General features: G+C 27.8%; 3 protein-coding genes across 5 annotated transcripts; 2 read left to right on the top strand and 1 right to left on the bottom strand.

The window, feature by feature from the left end:
• Positions 1-1838: 1838 nt before the first annotated feature.
• On the top strand, positions 1839-7473 carry LOC123267347. 2 transcript variants are annotated; one of them, XM_044731922.1, is made up of 8 exons: positions 1840-2220; positions 3397-3525; positions 3609-3723; positions 3798-3954; positions 5080-5284; positions 5407-5547; positions 5813-5895; positions 6881-7473. In XM_044731922.1, exons 1-8 carry the CDS (start codon positions 2097-2099, stop codon positions 6908-6910), a joined length of 984 nt encoding a protein of 327 aa, XP_044587857.1. In that variant the 5' UTR covers positions 1840-2096; the 3' UTR covers positions 6911-7473. The 2 variants fall into 2 exon arrangements, with proteins under 2 accessions (XP_044587856.1, XP_044587857.1); XM_044731921.1 differs by lacking the exon at positions 6881-7473 and having other exon boundaries at positions 1839-2220; positions 5813-6379.
• Positions 7474-17198: 9725 nt separating this feature from the next.
• Positions 17199-20963, top strand: LOC123267209 (prostaglandin E synthase 2). 2 transcript variants are annotated; one of them, XM_044731756.1, is made up of 5 exons: positions 17199-17541; positions 18330-18742; positions 18934-19045; positions 20414-20794; positions 20912-20963. In XM_044731756.1, the coding sequence occupies exons 1-4, from the start codon at positions 17254-17256 to the stop codon at positions 20774-20776; spliced, it is 1176 nt and encodes a 391-aa protein (XP_044587691.1). In that variant the 5' UTR covers positions 17199-17253; the 3' UTR covers positions 20777-20794; positions 20912-20963. The 2 variants fall into 2 exon arrangements, with proteins under 2 accessions (XP_044587691.1, XP_044587692.1); XM_044731757.1 differs by having other exon boundaries at positions 20414-20785.
• LOC123267210 lies at positions 20779-24000 on the bottom strand. Its single transcript, XM_044731759.1, has 7 exons — positions 23757-24000; positions 23529-23681; positions 23199-23462; positions 22415-22537; positions 22243-22332; positions 21502-21663; positions 20779-21167 (listed from the first exon to the last, which is right to left on the bottom strand). Exons 1-7 carry the CDS (start codon positions 23854-23856, stop codon positions 20899-20901), a joined length of 1161 nt encoding a protein of 386 aa, XP_044587694.1. The 5' UTR covers positions 23857-24000; the 3' UTR covers positions 20779-20898.
• Positions 24001-24026: the final 26 nt, after the last annotated feature.

The following is a 24026-nucleotide window of genomic DNA, read 5'->3' on the forward strand; positions in this document are numbered from 1 at the left end:
TATGTGTTTGTGAACTTGACAATTCAACTATTGTAAAAATTCACAGTTGGTTTTTTTAAAAGAAATATTAGGGAGGGAGAGAGATAGAAGGTTGGACTAATTGGTACCTGTTCAGTAATCGAAAAAAGAAACCAACCTTTTCGTGCTATCTGGGAATCGAACCCAGAACTCTGTGTTGGCCAGCCAGATACTCTCCCTCTACGCTATCCAAGGTAAACAAAGACCCATATCCTTTAACATTTACATAAACTCGGAGTCTAGCGCTGTGCACGGCCATCACTCACACTAATTGAGAAACATTCCAATTCAACTATTGTAAAATTTGCTATAGTTCTATTGGAAAGATACAGAGGCAGCACTGGAAATTTTCATCTCTTACTTTTTACAATAGTAATATCGTATTTTTTCATGAATAAATAGTATTTTTTCTTATAAAATATTTGACAATTAATAGTAATAAAAGTATAGTCCAGATTTACAATAGTTGTATCGTAAATTTTCCCATAAATTTTTTCCCGTGTAATAGCCGCAATATTACTCCTTTTAGAGTTCGTTTAATGAAACAGTTTTACTGTTTCAGCCGTTTTAAAATTATTGTCTGCATCATAGCTTAATCATGATGTAAATTCAATAATTACGATAATGATTAGTCTTTCGTGTAATGTTTTCAGGTAATTCGTCAGTAAATATGTCACAAATTAGTTCTATATATTGTTTTCTTCAATTAAAATTTTATCCGGTTTCAAACATCTGATTGATTTGCAAATTGTTGTTCCTAAGCAGTTATTTAAAATTTAGTCATTTATAATTCAAATTTTATAATCTTTGCAATTCTTTGAGAAACTTTTTCTTCAAAAGATAATTTTTTTTCCAAAATTTGTTCTAAATAGTTTTAAATTTATCATTGAATTATGTTTTTAATTCATAAATAAGTTATACATTATTAGTGTTATTATATTATTTTATTAAAAATCAATTTTCTTTATTTGAAAAATCTACTTCCATTTCGGCTGCCGAATGGCCTTTTTTATAATTTGTACTAATTTAAATCAAGTTTTAAGAAATTAATGAGGATTTTCACAAATTTTTACTCACAAAAAAATTCAAGAACATGAAATAACAAAAACATAAATTTTTTCAAATTATAACATTATCAACCAAAAGTGTAAAATTTTTTAGCTATAAAAATGGGAACACTCTGTAATTCTTATCAACTAACAAATTACACTTGTACTCTTGAAATATGAATAAAGGAAATTTTTAAAAGTAAAAGAAAAAGTAAATCAAGTTTTTATACAAAAAAATAAATTGTAAAAATTGACCAAAAAATTAATAAATTTGGAGTAAACTTAAAGGTTTTTTTTATAACATTGAAATGATTCAAAAAATTAATAGTTAATAATTTAAAAAATAAAATTAATAATTAAAAAAAAATTTAATTAGTTGATAGTTTATAAAATTAATAATTAAATCAAAAATGAAATTTCTTTATTAAGTCGAAATTCAAAATTTCTTTGAGCTTATCGGCGTAAATAATTTTTTTTTTCTGTTAAAATTCTTGATGAAAAAAACACTAGAAACAAATTAATTTCAAGTATTTTGTAAGTAAAGTTTACTTATACATGATAATTATAAAAATATATTTCAGTCTTAATAGCGTGATGATCTAATAGTCTGTCGACTTACAGAACATTCTAAAACAAAAGTAAAATAATCATTATTTAGAGACATATTTTTATTATTAGTTTGACAAAGTGTATATGCAGCATATTTATAAATTAATTAAATTTACTGTCATTAATTTTAAATTATTATAAACCTTTAATTTGGAGAACATGAAGCATGCACTGGAAATTTTTCCTCGTGAAATTTGGGAAAAGATTTTCTTAAAATTAAGCAACAAAGAACGTTTCAAATTTCGGTTTGTGTGTCAAACTTTTCACGAGGCCATTGAAAGAATTATTGCAAGAAATAAGTTATGGGGAACGCTATTCCAAAAAGATGCAATTTATTGGAAGAGTCAAATTATAGACAAGCGATTTCCGACAGTGAGACTAAAACAGTGGAGATTATTTTTCCAAAGTGTTTTCAAACAAATGTTTCTTTCCTACCAAAAATGGAAGTTGTTCGGAAATAGTAATCGCGAACTGGGCCAAAATTCTTGTAATTTCACTAAAAATTTCGGAGAAAATAAAGTAATTACTTGCTTTGATGTTTGGGGTAAGAATATAATCAATTACGTACATGGAAAATTTATTTAATATGACTTTCTTTAATTTACTTACATTTATTTTGTAATAAAATTAATTATTTTTTATTTAAGAAAAATTCTACGTCTTAACGTCAAAAGTCTTTGAATTAAATAAGTATTTCACCGTAATTTACAGTATTATTTATATTTGTAAAAATGCTTACCGTAAGATGGACGGTGTGGCTTAATGTATATAGAATAAGCGAAAGGAAATTTAGTATAGACCGGATAGCTCAAATGGTAGAGTAGCCGACATGTCTTCGGAAGGTTCTGGGTTCGAATCCCAGTCCGAGCTATCTAATAATTTTTTCTCGCATATTCTACACTGATAGAAGGATTTATTTGTATTAAATAATATTTATTAATAGTTAACAAATCATTTATTAGAGACCACTTTTTAGTATTAAACAAATATTTCTTAGTATTTAAAATGATTTGTTTGTATTTAACAAATCTGATATTCATTTATTAAATATTAATAAATCTTTTTCAATACTGAGAAATATTTGTTAAGGACTAACAAACGGCTTCTAATAAATGATTTGTTAAATATTAACAAATCTTTTTAACTATAAACAAATCCTTCTATCAGTGTATAAACTCACATTAAGATGATCCTCTCCACATTTCTTTCTCAATCCTTTCCTACCAATATCCTGTTAAGTGAATGTGGAACGCTTCACGTAATAATTACTGTAACTCCTATTCTTTCCCGCTTCACAGCATTATTTATATTTGTAATACAAATATAAGAATTAAAAATGTAATTATAGAAATATAATGAAATTTATCAGTTCTAAAATGTTCGATTAACATTTTGTCGCTTGTCACTTTTATCGTCAGTCATAACATCGGTAATATCATGTCATTTAATGACAATTTGCATTACTCAGAGCTTTAATTAATGAATAGAATAATGTTTTATTTTGTAAAAAATAATTGATAATTATTTTATAAATCAGGCCAAAATTTTTGCCGCAATTTTAAAATAAATAATTCAAATTTTTAATATCAAAGCGAAAATATTGGTCCTGTAAAAAAATTTATCAAATAAAAGTTATTCAAAATTTAAATAAAAAAAAATATTTCTTATTATATAATTTTTGAATTGAAAAACTTATTTTTTTTTTCCACATCATTTTTAGTAAAAATTTTAGCTGTTGGAACAAATAATGGATCTATTTACTTTTACAAAGTAGACCGAATAAACCATCAACCTATTTATCACACAAAACATCAAAATTCTGTCGTTCAAATAAAATTATGGTACTTGGGTAATTATATCCTCTAAATTTCTAAAATCAATGAGTTACAAATTCTGTAAGTAAGATTCTAAAAAAGATCAGTTATTCAACAGGCGCCAAGGGATTAATTGCAGTCACAACATCCGCGAGAGAACAGCTCAAATTTTGGAATGTCTCTCGAAAGAGAGAAATTGTTACTTCTGAAGTATACTACGGCAGAAATCTATGGTTATTTATAATAAATTTTCATACTACTTATAACAATAAAAATATTTTAAGTTAATAATTTTTTTAAACAATAGCGTTGGCTTGAACCGTCGTTTGTTTGTTGAATATGAGTATACAATAACTGAATATAAATTCGATTTAAACCAAATTCATCAAGGAGCTAATTGTAGGGTTGAGACATTCAACGATCCAGATGCTAAATTTTTGGCACTTTACAGCGAACAAGACAAAGTAATTTTTTAAGTACATATATTTGTTTAATTATTTTTTTATTTATTTATTTATTTATTGCACGACTCATGATGCGTAGCATCAGAGATTGCTTTACGATCGAAAAATTTTTTTCGCCTCATTTTGCCAACTATTTTTAGTATTATAGTCTTGTTAATTCACGGAATCAAGATATTTTGCATACTATTGTCGAGATAATTTAATGGAGATTGATTCCATACTTTCTAAAAATTTATTTAGTGCAATAGAAGCGAAAAAAAACATCAAAATAGGTCAAAAAATTTTCCTGTCCGTCATGTATGAAACTCCGGAAACACTGTAACTTGTGAAAAACTCAATTGTTTGAGTTAATTTTTTTTTTTTTAATTCTAATCGACAATTGTAGGTCACCGAATGCAAATGGCTAATTAATTCAGTGTCATTTAATTACAATTAATAAAAAACGAAAATTACAAGACTGTATATCTATATATATCCATGTAAAATTAACATGGATGGTGATATATCTATATCTATAGATATTATGTACATTTATTCCACTAGGGGCGCTTGTGCAGTACCTTTCTAGTACAGCTGTTTTTTCGGCAACTAATTTCGAACGACTTATGTTTTTTTTTTTTTTTTTTAATATTTCATAATTAAATGAGCATTATGAGTCGTGCACTTTTGGATTTTCCAAATTTTTTATTTATATAATCTTACAAAAATTGATTACAACAATTGCATAGAGTTTATTATTTAATAACCCATAAAAAATTTTTTGATATGCTTATTTATAACTATAAAAAAATTTTCTGATAACCATACATGGCTTAATAGATTTATTTACAATTTTTGATGTTCCAATATCAAAAATAGTTAAAAATTAGCTATATCAGGCCAATTATGACCATAAAAGATCTTCCGATCAAATTTAGTGTTGAAAATTTCCAACAGATGGCGCATGATCGTTCAATCATCTCGCTATAACAGAGTTAAGGATAATAAATTAAGTTACAAAATAAAAATAATTTTTTTAAAGCTTATGTGACATTAATTTTTAGTTAAATCAGAAAATTTTTTCATAAGTTGGATAACTCTAAGCCTTTTCAACAAAGATAATAATTTTTTTGATATTTATCACAGTTACAAGTATTGATGCGATTTGGAACGGTTGCAGCAATTACAATTTTTCGGATTCAAAAAAACATTCCAGTATTTACTCAGATTGACGAAGACTTTTTTCCACTAAGACCCAGCATTACTCGGGTCCGTGATAATATAATCCACGATGATGATCTGATATGTGAATTCCATATTTCTAGTATGAATGTCACTATTTTTGCACATGGTAATATTTTTCGTATTTTTTTAACAAAATATTTATCAATAACTTGATTTACATAAAAGATAAAGATTTATATATTTTACTTATAATTTATAAAGTAGTGATTGTATTTATTTTATATTCAGCTGGATTTCTCACTGCTAGAGTAATAGAATCTGAGGAGGCAATAGCTGTTTGGAAAGTCTGCAGTGTACCTTTAGCAAAAAATGAAATAGTTACATGTGTTTTTATGTTTGCAGATCTTTTGTTGATTGGACTAAACACAGGTGAGAATAAATTATGAAAAAATAGCTATTTTTTATTCGCATTTAGGATTATATTCCATAAAAATAATATTAAGTGCAGTAATTTTTTATTTCTTTGATCGACTTGCAAATATTACTAAACAAAATTCAATTTTTTTAAGGTATGTACATGTTTTTTTCGATTTAAAATTTATATCTCTTTATTATAATTAATTCTTAGTTACATAAAAATGTAAAATAAATTTTTCCATACTTATTAAAGCCAAAATAATTTTATTTGTTACAGGACACATCAATGTGTATGCAATTCAGAACATCAAAAGTTTACTGGACGCTGCTCTTATTTTCAAAAATTTGAGAGCTATAAAAGTAGATACATCTCCTATAATTGCGATAAATTCAACGGAAATAAACAAAAAATCTTACATTGTTGCTTCAACTAAATCGAAATTATTTGCTATAAATATTTCCGTTTAATTTAATATTCAATAACAAGGATTTAAAGACTGTGATTAATCCTTCAATAAAATAGATTAACGGGCAATTTTTAAAAATTAACTACCTATAGATTCTCAACACAGTATGTAGTTAAAAGTTACGACACCTCGAGATAATTATTCACTTTTTTTGACTAATTTATTTACACTCCGAGCCAAGATGAATTACTCGAATTCTTCATAGTCTTTATCATGTGATCCTCTTCATCATGTTTACTAAATGATTTAGCCATTTCAAAATGAATAATCCCATGATCGACATGACTCGGGTGTAATTAATCACCCGCTATATACATCCATATACTTATACACTAAGAAAGTACGCAACACAATAAAACTCATTTGCCAAAGCAATAGCACCTGTATTTTATTTACCAAACACACATAATAGGTCAAACAAACACGACGTTGATGCATGGAAACGATAATTCTACGTCTAATAATAATCTTATACATATATATACATATTCTGAAGATGAGGTGTCGTCATCAACAACCATCTTCACTCTATACCAGACTAATAAAGATTTTTAATATTATATCGAATGAAAATATATCGATAATATTGAGGAAATAATTTTTCCGGTTATAATTAATTAGAATTCATTAAATATCACCTTTTACTTAAATTAAATGAAAATTAAAATATTTTTATATCTAATTTTTTTAGAATAGATAGTATTAAAAATCGCCGACAGATGGCGCATGATCGCTAAATTGTCTCCTTTCAAGAGAGTTAAGTTTTAAGTTTTAAGTGCAATTTAAAAAAAAATCATTATTTAATAAGTTTGATAAACTTGATTATAAAATTTTTAAAAATATTTGAAAATAAAATTCATTAAATTGTCTATTAATAGGATAATTATACTATCGGAGGATTACAGTAGCAACAGGGAGGAAGAATCAACCGATCATTGAGTAGAGAAGTTTCATCTACTCGCAATATCTCGTGTCGATCTTGTAATTGTATCTTCTCTTGCAATGAAGAGCTGGAGGAAGCGGAGGACGATCGGCAACCGGAATCGGCGCATGTGTACTTATATATTTCAATGGGCAATGACGACAGGTGAAGAAGACAAGTTGAGATCGAGAGGAATGAGGAGCGACGAGATGGAAGGACGCCTGCCGTGTCTTTATTTCACTTTCCGCCAATTTAATTCCAATCTATACACCAGTAAATAAGATAGAAAAGTGTGTAACACCGATCATACTCGTACTTTATTTGCACATATATGTACTGAACTAGTACAGGGGTACACGATATTTATAAACACGCCCCGCGTCTTCGTTCGGCGCCATTATTTTTTCAATTTTTTTCATTTGCATCGCAATCTGCTGGTTATATCATGATCATCGGTATGCGTACAGTATATTTAAGAAGAAAATTCTACTGAGTACCCTTGGTTTAATTATTTTTCGAATACTTTAAATAAGTGGAGTTAGCTAAATATTTCAGTAAAAGCGCAATGCGTGTTTTATTTAATTACGAGTTTGAATTAAGTTAATTTTTTTTTTTTCAATAATATTTCATACATTTAGCAATATATTGCACTATTTATAATCAAAATTATTAAGAGAATAAGCAACATTTTGTGGCCAGTGTTTTTATAGTTAAATTTGGTAACGTTGAAAAAGTTTTGACCTGGAGTTGTGCCTTTTCAAGGTTTCATATAATTCTTACCAATAGTCAATTTATGATGACAAGTATTCGTGCTGCATTTGAATATGCTCTATCTCTAGATACCATAATTAAGAAATGACCTTGTATCTTATGAACTATTGACATTTTTAAAGATATAAGCTCATTCCGATGTTACACTCATCAAGACCTTTCATTCAAGTACCCACATCATTGTTTCATATATTTATAAATATATATATATATATATATATATATATATATATATATATGTATATATATATATATATATATATATATATGTATATATGAAAAATATATAAAAAATGCATGTGGGTACTCAAATGGAAGCTCTTGATGCGTGTAACATCGGGATGAGCTTATATCTTTAAAAATGTCAATAATTAAGAAATTATCTTGAATCTCGTGAACTATTGACATTTTTAAAGATATAAGCTCATCCCAACGTTACACTCATCAAGACCTTTCATTTGAGTACCCACATCAATTTTTCATATATTTATATATTTATATATATGAATATATGAAAAATATATCAAAAATGCATGTGGGCACTCAAATGAAAGTTCTTGATGAGTGTAACATCGGAATAAGCTTATATCTTTAAAAATGTCAATACTTTACAAGATAAAAGGTCATTTCTCAATTATGTATCTATAGATAGAGCATTTTTGAATGCAGCCTAAATACTTCTCATAATAAATTGAGTATCGGTGAAAATACTATAAAACCTTTTAGAGGCACAAATTTAAATCAAGACCTTTGCAATGACACTAAATTTTACTAAAAAAAATCGATTTTATCATGACTCTCCTAGACACAAAATGTTTCTTATTCTCTTAATAAAATAGATATTTTTTTAGCTAAAAAATTTTTTCTTGAATTAAATTAATTTTTTATCAATACAGATCCTTACAATATGAGTGTATTTATAACAAAAAGAACAATGTATCCTCTATAAATAATTTTAATAAAATAAAATTGATCTAAAAATTGCAATAATTAAAATATTAAACTTGCGGGCACATAAGATTAAATTAGCTACTGGATTCTTGAAATTACATCAATGGAGGTACGATCCGGCGGTTATTGTCGTAATATAACGTAAATGTCCAAGTTTAAGGACGCTGGGGAATAATCGATAAAAGTTGAGTGTTGATCGGTAAATTCGATCGTTAAGAATCCCTGATGGTGAACGAGTAACATAAAAACCGGTCGTATATAAGTTAGGATAGAGTATTCGAACGAGCACCGTGTATAACCAACGACTATGTCGTTCCAAGTGCCATTACGACCCGCTTCTTTACTTTTATATATTTGTATTTTTGTTTAGTTCTGATGATCATACCCTGTCCCTTTTTATATCTTCGCGGTCGGCTATTTCAAGAAGCTGCATTACATTGCGAGAGGGAGGATTTAATTTAACATTAAATTGTCGTTAATGGAGTAGAAGCTCCTTGTAGGGATTTACTCATCACATCACATCACTTCACTTATTTTTTTTATTTAATACCATTTTTAGATCCACGTTTTATGTATTTGTCTTCGGGTTATCATTTTACATTTTTTATTTATTTCATTTATTTTATTTATTTTATTTATAGCCAACTGGTAGCCAAGTTCTTTTTGCGAATTAATAATAAGTAGTCGGCGGCTTAACGAATACTGTTATTGATTATTAAACTCATAGTTAATGTTTATCATAATTGGCTATAAAAATCGTGTGGTTGATATAAAAATTACGGTTTGTAATAAATAATAATTTTCTCTTAAAATTATATTTATACTAGAAAAATAATTAAGGTGATGAAATAGAAAAATTTTTATCCAAAAAATAAATCGTAAATTATTTTGGCTAATTTAATTCAGCCATACGCGCTAAAAAAAAAAAATAAAATCTATTTTTTCACATCATTTTTATAATGTTCATTTAATTATATATTTAAAAAAAATTAATATCAATCCGAATTTATTAAGATTGATTAAAAATAATATAACTAAATACTAGTTTGATATATCCTGATGTGACGACATATTATGCTTACTATAGCTATACAATCATTTCGATTAAACCTAGTTCTGGGAATTCCCGAGAGGTGGCGCATGGTCGCTAAATTTTCCCCTAACAAGACAGTTAGAAGTTGCCCTATAATAAAGAGTTAGTTAAGAAATCTTGAAATATTGAATTATAAAATAAAAATGAACTTTTTATTATTTTTTAAGGACCTTATCTGAAATTGTTGGTTTAGTCGGGTATTACAAAAATAAATTTAAATAGTAAAAACAACCATCTAGTTATTGTAGGTTTCTTTAATTTAATTTTGTAGCATTTAATAGTACGGTGACCGGAGTCTATATCCACGGACAAAATATCCTTGAGATAAAATATCTTTTGTCAGAATATCCATGCAAAATATCTTAATATTCATTAAATAGCACTTAGGTTATTAAATAAATAATAATTGAAAAATGGTAACAGTTACCATCATAAACTATAATAATTATTTTCTAAGCTAATTTAAATTCCACATAAAAAATCATAATTATTATCCTCGATAGTGACCATTACCATCCTCAATAATAACTCTTACAATTAAAACGAAAAATATTACAATACTTTATTATAAAAAGTTTATTAAATGATTATTAATGCTAATTAAAATAATTATTAAAATAAAATAATCAAAATAAAATTTTAATTTATAAAAAAATATTTAAGGATTAAAATTAGGATTCGAATGAACTTTTTGACTTTACTTGTTAAAAAATCTAAAGTTACAATAAAAAATATCCGCAACTTTACAATGATAAATTAAAGTTATTATGATTGTTATTATTATTAAACAAAAAAACTGTTGAGTTAAAAAAGTGACAGGTACTTGGGTGAGGATTGAGAGCAAGGAGGGCGTGACAAGAGACTTTAAGATGTTACTGGGTCCTAATAACCACCCTCGCATTGCCTAAGGATGGACTGGATGGGCAGCAATAATCTCAACTTGGCATAGACAACTCTCGCATCCAAGCGACTCGATCATTATCGCGGCCAATAATCACTGGGATGTATTTTGCTAAGTGCTGCTGTGGAACAGTAGAGCAAGATAAAAGATAAAAAAGCCAGAGTATATACCTCTACATTGCGAGATACCAGAACGATATAATAAAGCGAGAGTGAAAGGATGCCTTTTTTATTCGAAATTTTATTTTTCGTACTCTCTGATTTTCTTTCTCCATGTCTGTCTACTCGAGTGTGGAGTAGAGGATAATGAAAGAGCTGCTCGAATTCATGCGGTCCAAACTGACAGCGACTCTAATTTCGAACAATTACTCACCAGCGATTAAAAGAGATTTAATTGTCATGCCGAGTTTCAGATGGGCCCACAGGCTACTAGAATCTAAAAGTCTAAGTCTAGAGATGTATGGATGTATGTATATATTTATATGAGATTTTAACTAGAATGTGTATCATCATGTTAAGAATTAAATGATAGCTTGAATACGATTATTTATTTAATATTTTTATTGGGGTTTAAAACTTTAGGAATTTCTGTCATCTACAAAATTACATGAAATCGTTAGATAACTCTTGACCTCGAGTTGTGCCTTTTCAAGGTTTCATATCATTCTCACCAATAGTCAATTTATTATGATAAGTATTTAGGGCTGCATTCGAAAATACTCTATTTCTATATACATAATTAAAATATGACCTTGTGTCTTGTGAACTATCGACAATTTTAAAGATATAAGCTCATCCCGATATTACACTCATCGAGACCTTTCATTTGAGTACCCACATCAATTTTTCATATATTTATATATTTATATATATGTATACATGGAAAATACATCAAAAATGCATGTGGGTACTCAAATGAAAGGTCTTGATGATTATAACATCGGGATGAGCTTATATCTTTAAAAATGTCAATAATTAAGAAATGACATTGCTATCTTGTCATCTAATGATATTTTAAAGATATAAGCTCACCCCGACATTATACTCATCGAGACCTTTCATTTGAGTACCCACACTAATTTTTCATATATATATATATATATATATATATATATATATATATATATATATATATATATATATATATGTATATATGTAAAATATATCAAAATGCATGTGGGTACTCAAATGAAAGCTCTTGATGAGTGTCACATCGAGATGAGCTTAGATCTTTAAAAATGTCAATGATTAAAAAAGTACAGTGCAATTTAATAAAAGTCATTATTAAGAAATGACCTTGTATCTTTTGAACTATTGTCATTTTTAAAGATATAAGCTCATTCCGACATTATACTCATCGAGACCATTCATTTGAGTACCCATAATATTTGAGTACCCAATAATCTCAATCATCAAAGTTTCTGGACATACTCATTGGTAGGAGATTGTAATAAGGTTAAAGCTTATCAATTTTGGCCTAACAAACAATCGGTTCGACCGTTCACATATTTTCCATACAGATTTAATTACCATTATACTTATAAGAAACAACATTCCTACGGATGTAATTTATATCGAGTTAAATGCGAACACCACTATTTTTTTAATATAACTGAACACTGTTATCATGAACACGTCGGTGAATGCTCTAATTATCAAATGATTCATGCTATTTATTCTCCAACGTCATTAATTCTTCAACCATTCAACATTTCGGCTTTTCCAACTGGAAAATCACCTCAAAATAAAGATGAATTATAACAATGAAACATTGTTATAATTCAATACAATTAACATTGTCAAGATATTGAAACTACAACTGTGTTCGCTTCAGAATAATTAATTTTAATAAATTTTGGTTAGCAATACCTTGGATCATGATAAATTTTCTTCCAACCAATTTGTGATCAAAAGTATGAAAGATTAATAAAATAATAATATTTTCAATTAAAGATCAAGTTTTTTCATTAAAAATACAAAAAATTTTTTTTTTCGACGTCCACTCATTATAAAATATATTTAAAACTTATTTTTGATCGAATTTTAAAAATAATTTCTAGCAAGCACCGATATATGGCTTATGTAAAACGCATGCAATGAATAGAAAAAATAATTATTTGAATACGAGATGAAGATGAAGATGAATAATGAAAATAATAAATCAGTAAAATAGAATTAACAACAAAATATAATTCCATTGCGGAATTAAAGGCATGATTAATTAATCCTTTTTAAAAAAGTGGTATTTCTAGCATAAGAAAATTTTCTTGGATGCGTATCTACTATAAAAAGTTAATTCTCCGTGGTGCATTACGGCAAATGAAAAATACTCCACAGAACAGATGGATCTTAGCGTCTTAGGTTGTTGGTATCGGATGAGCCGTCCATCATTACGACGCCTAATTCGAAAACCGAAACGATAGCGGGTTTCGCGGTGTAATTCATAACGCGCGATCACAGTCATTGTGGAATTATTATATACAAAAGAGAAAGAGAGAAAAAAAAGAGAATAGATGATAAGTTGAGTGAGATAGCGATACACAAGAGTGGAGACTTGCTCATAATTCTTTGTAATAGCTAATATCTCACAACAGTCGTATAAATGTGAATCGGTTACTAGTTACCGCTTACCATGATTTATCGTCATGGGTGTACCGTTCAGACAGGGAAGATGAAAGAGTAGAAACGCAGATCCAATACGAGATCACGCTCGAGAAAATTTTTAATAAAACTTTTTTTTTTATGTTAGTTTTTAATTTTCTTAAAAAAAATTTAAGGGTTCACTCAAGAGTTGCAAATTTTTTAATTTTAATTAAAATTTATAATTCAATTTTTGAGTCAAAAGTTGGGATTAGAAATTTTTATTTTTTTGGAATCAAAAAAAAATTTTTTTAGAAAATTTGAAAGTCTAAAATTATTTTCAATTAAATTTTTAAGAATTATGTAATTAAAAAAAAATTTTACGCGAATTTTTACTTAATTATTTTTAAATGAATTACCAGCAATGGTAAAATATTGTTTGGTCTATTAATTAAATAAAATTACTAGGATTTGTAGAAAATTTTCAATTACAACTTTTGTAAATACTTAAAAAAATAAAAAAAGTAAGACCTTTTAGTTAATATCAACTCTTTATAAGATATACACCTCATCATCATCATGTCTTCCCGACGTAAGCTAATTTACAGAGTGCAAATTAAGTTTATCTTGAAGTTTATTTCAAATTCAAGAAGTTATTTTCAAGTTTTAATTACAAAGTTGTAATTAAACTTGTGTTACATCATCGCGTTTATTCCCTTCAAAAGAACCCGCAAACTCGTTACACTTTTTGAGCACACAAAATCATCCGCAAACGGGGTTAATCGACCTCGAACATTTTATTAATCTGGAATTTTTAATTATTGTTATTATACGCGCCGGAAAAATTTTTAGACCTCATCTAAGTAGACGAAATAATTCAAATTTATAATCATGTTATATACTTTAACGGAATAACTATAATATACTTGAGAAAGTTATTCTCAATACATAATTTTATTTTTAAATCATAGTAGTATCACGGAAGGTTCACTCGTGTCACGAAAGTTAGTGCTAATTTTTTTTTGCAAATTCTCTTTGACTTTCTTTGTAGATTAGACAAAATTTTGGAAAAAAAATTTTTTATTATTCTATCATTGATTTAAAAAATATTTTTCTTTTAATCTTGTTTTTTTTGTAAAAAAAAAAAATCAACAGAAATAATTAAATTTTTCATTAAAAAAATAACAAAAATAATAAATTATTGATGTTCTAAAAAAAAAATTAATTAATATTACTTTGTGTCTTAATTTTTGAGAAAAAAAATTGTTAAGAAAAATATAAATGATTTTTTTTAGAAAATTAAAAATTTTTCTTTTAATCTTTTTTTTTTATAAAAGAAAAATTAATCAAAAATTAAATTTTTCATCAAAAAAATAACAAAAATAATAAATTATTGATATCCTAAAAATAAAAATTAATTAATATTACCTTGTGTCTTAATTTAAAAAAAAAAATTGTTAAGAAAAATATAAATGATTTTTTTTAGAAAATTTAAAATCTTTTCTTTTAATCTTGTTTTTTTATAGAAGAAAAATTAATCAGAAATTCAATTTTTAATCAAAAAATACATTAATAATAAACTATTGATATCCTAAAAAAAAATTAATTAATTATTACCTTGTGTTTTAATTTTAAAATAATTTTTAATTTTAAAATAAAATTCTGTTCTAAAATTCTAGAATTAATTTAAACAAACTATCTTAAAACAAATCAAATTTTCAACGCAAAATTTTTTTTAAACTAGTTTTTTTTAGTGCAGTGATTTGAACTCATAATGCAGCGAATCAATTACAAAAAATAATTCCTTATTAGATAACAAAATAAATAATCATAATTTTAAATTATGATTTCGATAATCCTGCTTATCACGGTTATTATGTCTTTTGGCTTCGAAAAAAAAGTAAAAAATATGACTAACTTTTTGAGAGGATCGAGTGGATTGGCGACGGGGTGTTGGCTTAAAGAAGATTAAACTAAAGTGGGAGAAAGCAAAAAAGAGTCAAAACAGAAAAACATCCTGGACAAATTACACGCACGCTAAGTGGACCGATTCAAATGATTATTATGATCTTGAATTTTGAGAATACCTTTCCAAGAACGTTTATGCAGGACCAAGACCAAGGCATATATATACATACAACGCTCTCATTTGAATGCGATTTGTAATGCCAGTAATTCCCCACCTAACTGGATCTTTATTTTCGCTTATATTTAAATTTAAACACTATTTTAATATTTATATTATTTAAATTTCAAACAGCTTGCCGGGATTACAGTGATTGAGGATTAATTGTTATACTTGTCCGAAGAATAAATTTAAAAGACGAAAAAGTATTTTTTAAAAATGACAAACTTTAAAAAAAAAACCCTCGGGCTAATTTTAGCGGAGTAAAAATCTATCAACCTGTTATTTGAAGAGCATTCGCTGGAGAATATATATATAAGGACCGGCATCACCTGAAGGGACGTCGAAATGGTCATCGCGGAGAATCAAAAACATTCCGTGTATTAAGGCCGAATGGATAGGAACGACAGACTGACTAATACTGATTTTAAGCCAGCGGAATGTCAAGAGAACTCTCTTTCGTGGGTGGATCACGTCTAGAATAATCAGAGACTGAGAAGAAAACTCCTGGGGGCTTTTTATCGCTCACAAACTCTTGGAGAAGAAACTTATTTGGTTTTTGAGCATCCGGCCATAGGGAATAGCCATCAGGGGATGATTACCACTTAGGGCTCTCGTATGCCTTCGCAGAATCCCTTCGATCATTGTAATTAGAAGAAGGACTTCACGACTGATGATGGTAGGTCCTCTGACGTCCAAGAGGAATTTAAAATAAACTTATATAGAGTAGTAATAATTGTTATTATAAATAAAAACACTCACGTACTGTTACTTCAAGTCGGTCAGATTGTTTTGGCGCAGGAATTTCGTGGGTGGGTTCCAAGGAACGATAAAAATGTCCGCGGGCTTATATTGTCTCTGGAGAGAACTCTGGTAATTGAAAAAGAACTTGGCTCTCTTTTTCTTGGTCGAAAGTCACTCAGATCAGGCCGATGCCCTTTTACGTATCACTTTTGGTTGGTTTCTATGAAATTTGAGGATGATGGATTATTTATTACAAGAAGTGGAATTTTGATGGGTACACGGAGAAAAATTAATTATACTACCTACTATACAAAGATACACGGAAAAAAGTAAACTGTAATATTCACTCGGATTCCGGTTAATTTTTATAATTTCAAACAGTAAAGCGGACATCGGGGTGGCCAAAATATAAATATTACAGAACTTAATGTAGAAAGTATAAAAGCCACGATTTATAATTTAATATCCAAAATAAGTGATTAGTAGCTGTCATTATAGTAAATAACGACTCTTTCATCTTTAAAAATTACAGTTTCAAACAGTAAAAATTGCCATTTCAATATATAGTCGATATTATGAGGAGAAGGGGAACTCAGATGAAAGAGAAGGGGGTCTCACTCTGGGAGAATTTAACGTTTGAAACAGTAAAAATTATACTTTTAAAATATATTTTATCAGTCCGAACAAGTCAATAATTACAGTTTGATTTTTAGCGTTGCGTTTAAAATTTACCGTTTTACTTTGTAAATATTGACGTTGCTTGTATTAGAAATTTACTAACTTTATTTTATACTTTTTACATATCATAACATCATTTTTTAGGTACGAAATGATAAATATCAAAGTCTGAATTCTTAATTATTATACTTTACAATTTGCGCGCGCAAATTTGAATTCTAGTATTATGTAAAAAGTGTAAAAAGTTACTGGAAGAGACATCTGTGGATAAATTTGTGAACTATATAATAAAATTCAAAATGGCCGGCATTTTTGTTTCTGCAGTCAATAATAACTGTAACACCATGACGAAATCAACTTACCTAATGTCAGTAAGCGGTGAATTTAAAAAACGGAGTGTCGTCTCACGTACCCGTGCACGGTAATTTAAAAAAAAGTTATCAAACTTTATGCAATCCAGTGAGCTTATTTCAGTTAGTCAGTAATCATGGCTGTTTTTCGTAAATCAACACGCTTTTCGTGTTATTTTTTAAACAAAACTCCACTAACACATGACTTAAAGTTAACAAAGTCATTCAGGACAGTTGTCCAGGAGCCAAAACCTACTCGTGGGCTTTTAAAGACAAGCATAATCGGTGCATTGGTTGGTACAGCAATAGGAGCAGGTTATGCATTCTGGAAAATTGAACGTGACAGAAAAAATTTGTCACTTGAGGGCACCGAATTACCGGTTCAACTCCTCAAGTACAAGCCTCCGATCACACCGTCTAGAAGAGTATGTTAAAAATTTTATTTACTAATTATGGAGTTTGTTTATGACATTAAAGTTAGCAGTCACGACAATTTTTTTTTATTTCTACATGTCAATATTTTTTTATAATTTTTTATTAAAATTAATTTAGCATGACAATAAAGTTAGCCTTATGTGAAATATAAAGTTAGTTTTATGTAAAAATTTTTACAAGTTCTTTTATTGAAAAAATTAAAAAAAAAAATTTCACATGTAGAAAGTTTTAAAAATTATACGTTCAATTTTGTAAAAATATTTTTTTTGTTCTAATTTAATTAATAAAAAAAATCTTAAATTGTTGAACGTCGGTTAACTTTAATGTCATTAATTTAGCAGATATTTGATCATTTTTTTTTTAATTTATTGTCAAAAAAATTGAGTCAAAAATGATGAAAATTAAATTAGCCGACATTTAAAAATTTTTATAATTTATTTTATTGAAACATAATTTTTAAAAAATTAAAACAAAAATTTTCACATGTAGAAAATTCCAAAAATTATAAGTGGAATTTTTTAAAAATAGTTTTTTAGTTCTAATTTTTAATTAATAAAATAAATCAAAAATTTTTACGTGTCGGCTAACTTAATTTTCATCAAAAAATGACATGTAGAAATTTTAATAAATAAAAAATGCAATATTTCAAAAATAATTTTTTTGAACAATTTTGTTTGTTATAAAATTAAAAAATTCTTAAGTGACAGCTGGCTTGAATATAATTTATTAATAATTACAAAAATTCTCAAAATTTAATAAATATTCCTTGTAATTTTAGATTCTGTCGCCGGTAGACTCGACCGGTTTGAAGCTCACCCTGTTCCAGTATCAATCATGCCCGTTTTGCTGCAAAGTTCGGACGTTTTTAGACTACTACGGAATCTCTTACGACGTCGTAGAAGTGGACCCCGTGCTAAGACGCGAAATCAGCTGGTCGAGTTACAGAAAGGTTCCGATATTGGTCGCCAAGGTCGACGGCGGCTACCGTCCGCTGAATGACAGCTCCATGATCGTGTCAGTGCTGGCTTCGTATTTAACTGACATGTCCAACAATTTGAATGATCTTGCTGAGTATTATCCTGTCATTGCCATGAACGACGAGAGTGGAAAATTCAAACAGGAAATTATTAACAAGTACTTCTTGATGCACCAAGGAGAAATTCCTAAAGATCGGACTCTTGATGATATCATGTAATTTAATTTAAAAATTCGCACTTACATTTTTTTGTAATTTTTACATGTGGAATCATTTTGCCTAATTTTTTTCATTATAATTTAATTGTTATAAAAATCTTAAAAATTGTCAGATGTTTGCGTAATTAAGTATTATATTTATTTTGTTAATTTTTTTAGATTATTTTATAATTTGTTTTTTTTTTTAGGGAAGAACGCAAATGGAGAAAATGGGCTGATGAGGTTTTAGTTCACACCTTGTCACCAAATGTTTATAGAACACTTGGTGAATCTTATGAAACTTTCCAATGGTTTTCAGATGTAAGTATTTATATATGAAAATTAATTTAATCATTATTTTAAGAAATAAACTAGCAACCTTGCAGTCACCATGTGACTGCCGTGACTTATGAACTATAAATAAGTAAAATTTTGCTTTATTAAATAATGACTTTTGTTAAATTGCACTGTACTTTCTTAACCATTGACATTTTTAAAGATATAAGCTCATCCCGATGTTACACTTATTAAGAGCTTTCATTTGAGTACCCACATGCATTTTCATATATTTTTCATATATACATATATATAAATATATAAAATATATGAAAAATTGATGTAGGTACTCAAATGAAAGGTCTTGATGAGAGTAACATCAGGATGAGCTTATATCTTCAAAAATGTCAATATTTCACAAGATACAACGTCATTTCTTAATTATTGATATTTTAACGATATTAGCTCATCCCGATGTTACACTCATCAAGAGCTTTCATTTGAGTACAATCGTGTACAAAATACAAGATAATTTTTTAATTATTGACATTTTTAAAGATATAAGCTCATCCTGATGTTACACTCATCAAGAGCTTTCATTTGAGTACCCACATGCATTTTCATATATTTATCATATATACATATATAAAATATATGAAAAATTGATGTGGGTACTCAAATGAAAGGTCTTGATGAGAGTAACATCAGGATGAGCTTATATCTTCAAAAATGTAAATATTTCATAAGATACAAGGTCATTTCTCAATTATTGATATTTTTAAAGATGTAAGCTCATCCCGATGTTACACTCATCAAGAGCTTTCATTTGAGTACCCACATGCATTTTTTATGTATTTTTCATTTATACATATATATAAATATATAAAATATATGAAAAATTGATGTGGGTACTCAAATAAAAGGTCTTGTTGAGCTAAACATCAGGATGAGCTTATATCTTTAAAAATATCAATAACTAAGAAATGACCTTTTATCTTGTGAAATATTGACATTTTTAAAGATATAAGCTCATCCCGATGTTACACTCATTAAGAGCTTTCAATTGAGTACCCACATGCATTTTTAATATATTTTTCATATATACATATATATATATAATATATATATAAATATATGAAAAATTGATGTGGGTACTCAAATGAAAGGTCTCGATGAGTGTAACATCGGAATGAGCTTATATCTTTAAAAACTTCAATATTTCACAAGATACAAAGTCATTTCTTAATTATGAATCTAGAAATAGAGCATTTTTAAATGCAGCTTAATTACTTATCATAATAAATTGACTATCGGTGAGAATGAAATAAAACCTTAGAAATTAAAAAAAAAAAATTTCGGAACAAATTTAATTTTTTTTCTCCAAAATAATAACTAATTTTAAAAATTTTAAAGGTAGGGAAATGGGAAGAATACTTCCCAACGTGGGAAAGGAAGATAATGATAAACGTAGGAGCATGGGCGATGTGGATGATAGGAAAGAGATTGCAAAAAAGGCACCACCTGAAGACAAACGTCCGAGAGTCGTTCTTCGACGAATTGAACCATTGGCTGAAGGCAGTAGACGCGCGAGGATCGACGTTTATGGGTGGCAATAATCCAGACCTATCTGACCTGGCGGTCTACGGCATACTGCGCAGTATTGAAGGGTGCCAGGCATTCAAAGACGCTCTGGAGCACACAAAATTATCCAGCTGGTACCAGGCGATGACCGAGCGTGTTAACAACCACGCTGGTGCTTCGCTTTTAACTGGCTAAGTTATTGAAGTTAGTTAGGTAAAATAAATACTAATTTAATTAAATTGGTTTCTACATAAAATAATTTAATTTAATTATTTAATTTCAATAACTGTAATTGTAAATTTATAAAACGATCTATTTTATACTGCACAGGCCAATTGACGGTATTTTAAAACAAAACCTCTGTTAGCCAAGTCGTGGTCTACAAAATCATCACTCTCAGCTAAGTTTTCGTTCGGATCTGGATTTGTTACTACGTAAAGTACAAACGGCTTTGAACTGCTCTGTTTTGTTTCAAAACTATTACCGCAAAATCTGTCTGTGTTATAACGTGTACCATTTACTGACGGATTTGGTACTATTACAAAATTATGTGTACATAGTTCTCCTGATAATGAGTAATCGATGCCTAAGAAAATTATTTATTATCACAAAAATCTGCTCAAATTATTATCTACACGTAAAGAACAAGATGGCACAGGATATAATCCCAAATTATACTGAGTAAAAAAAAAATTTTCAGATAGTAGCTAGTATAATCCAGATTACAATGAGTATAATCTAAATTGCAATGAGTATAATCCAGATATCACTCAGTATAATCTGGATTTTTCTAGCTACTGTCTGAAATTTTTTTTCACTACAGATATCACTGAGTATAATCTAAGATGATATCCAGTGTCATCTTGTTCTTTCCGTGTACAATTTTATTTTATTTATTAAAATTTTTTTATTTTAATTACCTGCCGTACTATCAACAATACCCGAATTACTGGAAATAGTAAAGGACGACGCGTCTGCTTGCGACCATTCGATAGTACAGTACCCAGGAGCCATTTTAATACAGACTCCGTAATTTAAATTTTGTATTTGTCGAGTATTTGGAGTTAGAAGTGGCGTTGAAACTATATGATATATTATATAAAATATTAACCAATTGATTATTAAATTATTTTTGTAGTTAGTTACAATAATTGTTTGGGTGGAGCGAAAAAAAAATTTTTTTTTTAATTTAGGGGTAAAATTTGTAGCTTATAAAAAAAAAATTTTTTTTCTTACTCAACATTTTTTGGTGGCTCAATAATTTTTAAAATTATCAATCAATCTAATTTAAATAAATCAATCAATTTAATTTTTTTGTTGGAATATAAATTTTTTTTTCAACTTATAATCTTTGAAAAAATCTAAGAATTGATAAATATGATATTTTTCAACTCAGCTTTCACTTTTATAAAAAAAAACAGCATTGTAATTTTTTTTTGGAGTTACAATAATAATCAGAAAAAAATTTTTTTTAAGAAGAACAATTAAATAATTTATTTTAAAAATTAATAAGTCACTTTAAAATTTGGACTAATTTTTTTTTTCTTTCAAAATTTTATTTTTTCATAAACTACAAGTTTTACTCTTGAGATAAACAATTTTTTTTCACCCTAAAAACTAATCAATCTATAATTATGCTCTAAAAATAAAAAAATTTTTACCTCTAGTATTTGGTATTGTCCCGTAATTAAAGCTTGTCACTGTACCACTTATTGCTTTATAATACTGAAGACACCCATCATTTTTTGGAGCTAAATTATAAACATATATTAGCTCTATTGTTACACCATTATTATTATTATTTATTGACACATTATTAGAGTTTTTTATTACCCAGCCACGATGAATCGCAAGATATTTGTCGTAACCTTAAGTTCCATTCGCGAGAAAATGAATAATCTGTATTTGTATCTACTGATATTGTTATCGGATTAGCTCCATTAAAATCAACGTAAACTGAAAATAAAAGTTAATTATAATTTTATTTTAATTTTTATTAAAATTGTACTTTTTTAACTATTGACGTTTTTAAAGATATAAGCTCATCCCGATGTTACACTCATCAAAAGCTTTCATTTGAATACCCACATGCATTTTTGATATATTTTTTATATATACATATATATAAATATATAATTATACAAAATATATGAAAAATTGATGTGGGTACTCAAATGAAAGGTCTTGATGAGTGTAACATCGGAATGAGCTTATATCTTTAAAAATGTCAATAATTAAGAAATGACCTTTTATCTTGTGAAATATTGATATTTTTAAAGATATAAGCTCATCCTGATGTTATACTCATCAAATCCTTTCATTTGAGTACCCACATCAATTTTTCATATATTTTATATATTTATATATATGTATGTATGAAAAATATATGAAAAATTGATGTGGGTACTCAAATGAAAGGTGTCGATGAGTGTAACATCGGGATGAGCTTATATCTTTAAAAATGTCAATAGTTCACAAAATACAAGGTAATTTCTTAGTTATGTATCCAGAGATAGAGAAATTTAACCATAAAAACCCATTTTATCATATAAATACACTAGCCACGAAAATTTTCCTTATTCTCTCAATAATATAGATTTAAGTTCAAATTATTTACCATGCTGATCATCATTTTCTCCGCAAAGTCTGGGTACTGTTGATGCCCCGCCAGATATAAGAAGAAAATCGTTATCACAAACCCCGGTGGCATTTGGCTGGGCTAAGCTGAACTTCATAAAGTCGATGCGTAATTGACAGACATCTGAATTACAGGGATAGACAGTTATTGTACACCTTTGACCACCTGCATAGCTGTAAGAGTATCCAGGGTTCACAAAATATGTGTTGTTTAAACTTGTAACTGATCCGCATTCTCTTTTAACTAAATTACAAATCAACAATTAAATTAATTAATTAAAATTTATTTTTTAGTTATTTTATTACTTACAAATGCAACAAGTTCCGATTCCATTAGCACAAGTACTAGAAGCTGTTCCTTTATAATTATAACATTCTTTACGTGTAAAACAAGTTCCATTGAACGAATTCCAGCCTGAGCATTCTGAATTTGCAAATCTTACAACACTAAACAGTGGGAAAACTAAAAAATCAATTAAAATTATCAATAAAAATTTTCTAATGAATAAATGAATAATAAATTTAAAAAAAATCTTACATTTTTCGCTGCGAGTCACTCCTAATGTAGTATCACTATAAATAATTGTAATAGATGTAGAAAAAACAATGAAGAAGACTATGTTAAAGATCAGAGACATGCTTGCTCGATACTGATCAGTGATTTGACAATCTTTACAATAACGGGAAGTATTTACCTAACAGTGGTGACAATTAGCGTACAGTAGTAAGTAAATGTTTAAATAACTGTTTTGTTATGTTCTCTATGATACACTAAAATTAAATTTATACAATAATTTCTCTACTTAGT

This window comes from Cotesia glomerata, linkage group LG6, assembly GCF_020080835.1.
Source record: "Cotesia glomerata isolate CgM1 linkage group LG6, MPM_Cglom_v2.3, whole genome shotgun sequence".
NCBI classification, from domain to species: domain Eukaryota; kingdom Metazoa; phylum Arthropoda; class Insecta; order Hymenoptera; family Braconidae; genus Cotesia; species Cotesia glomerata.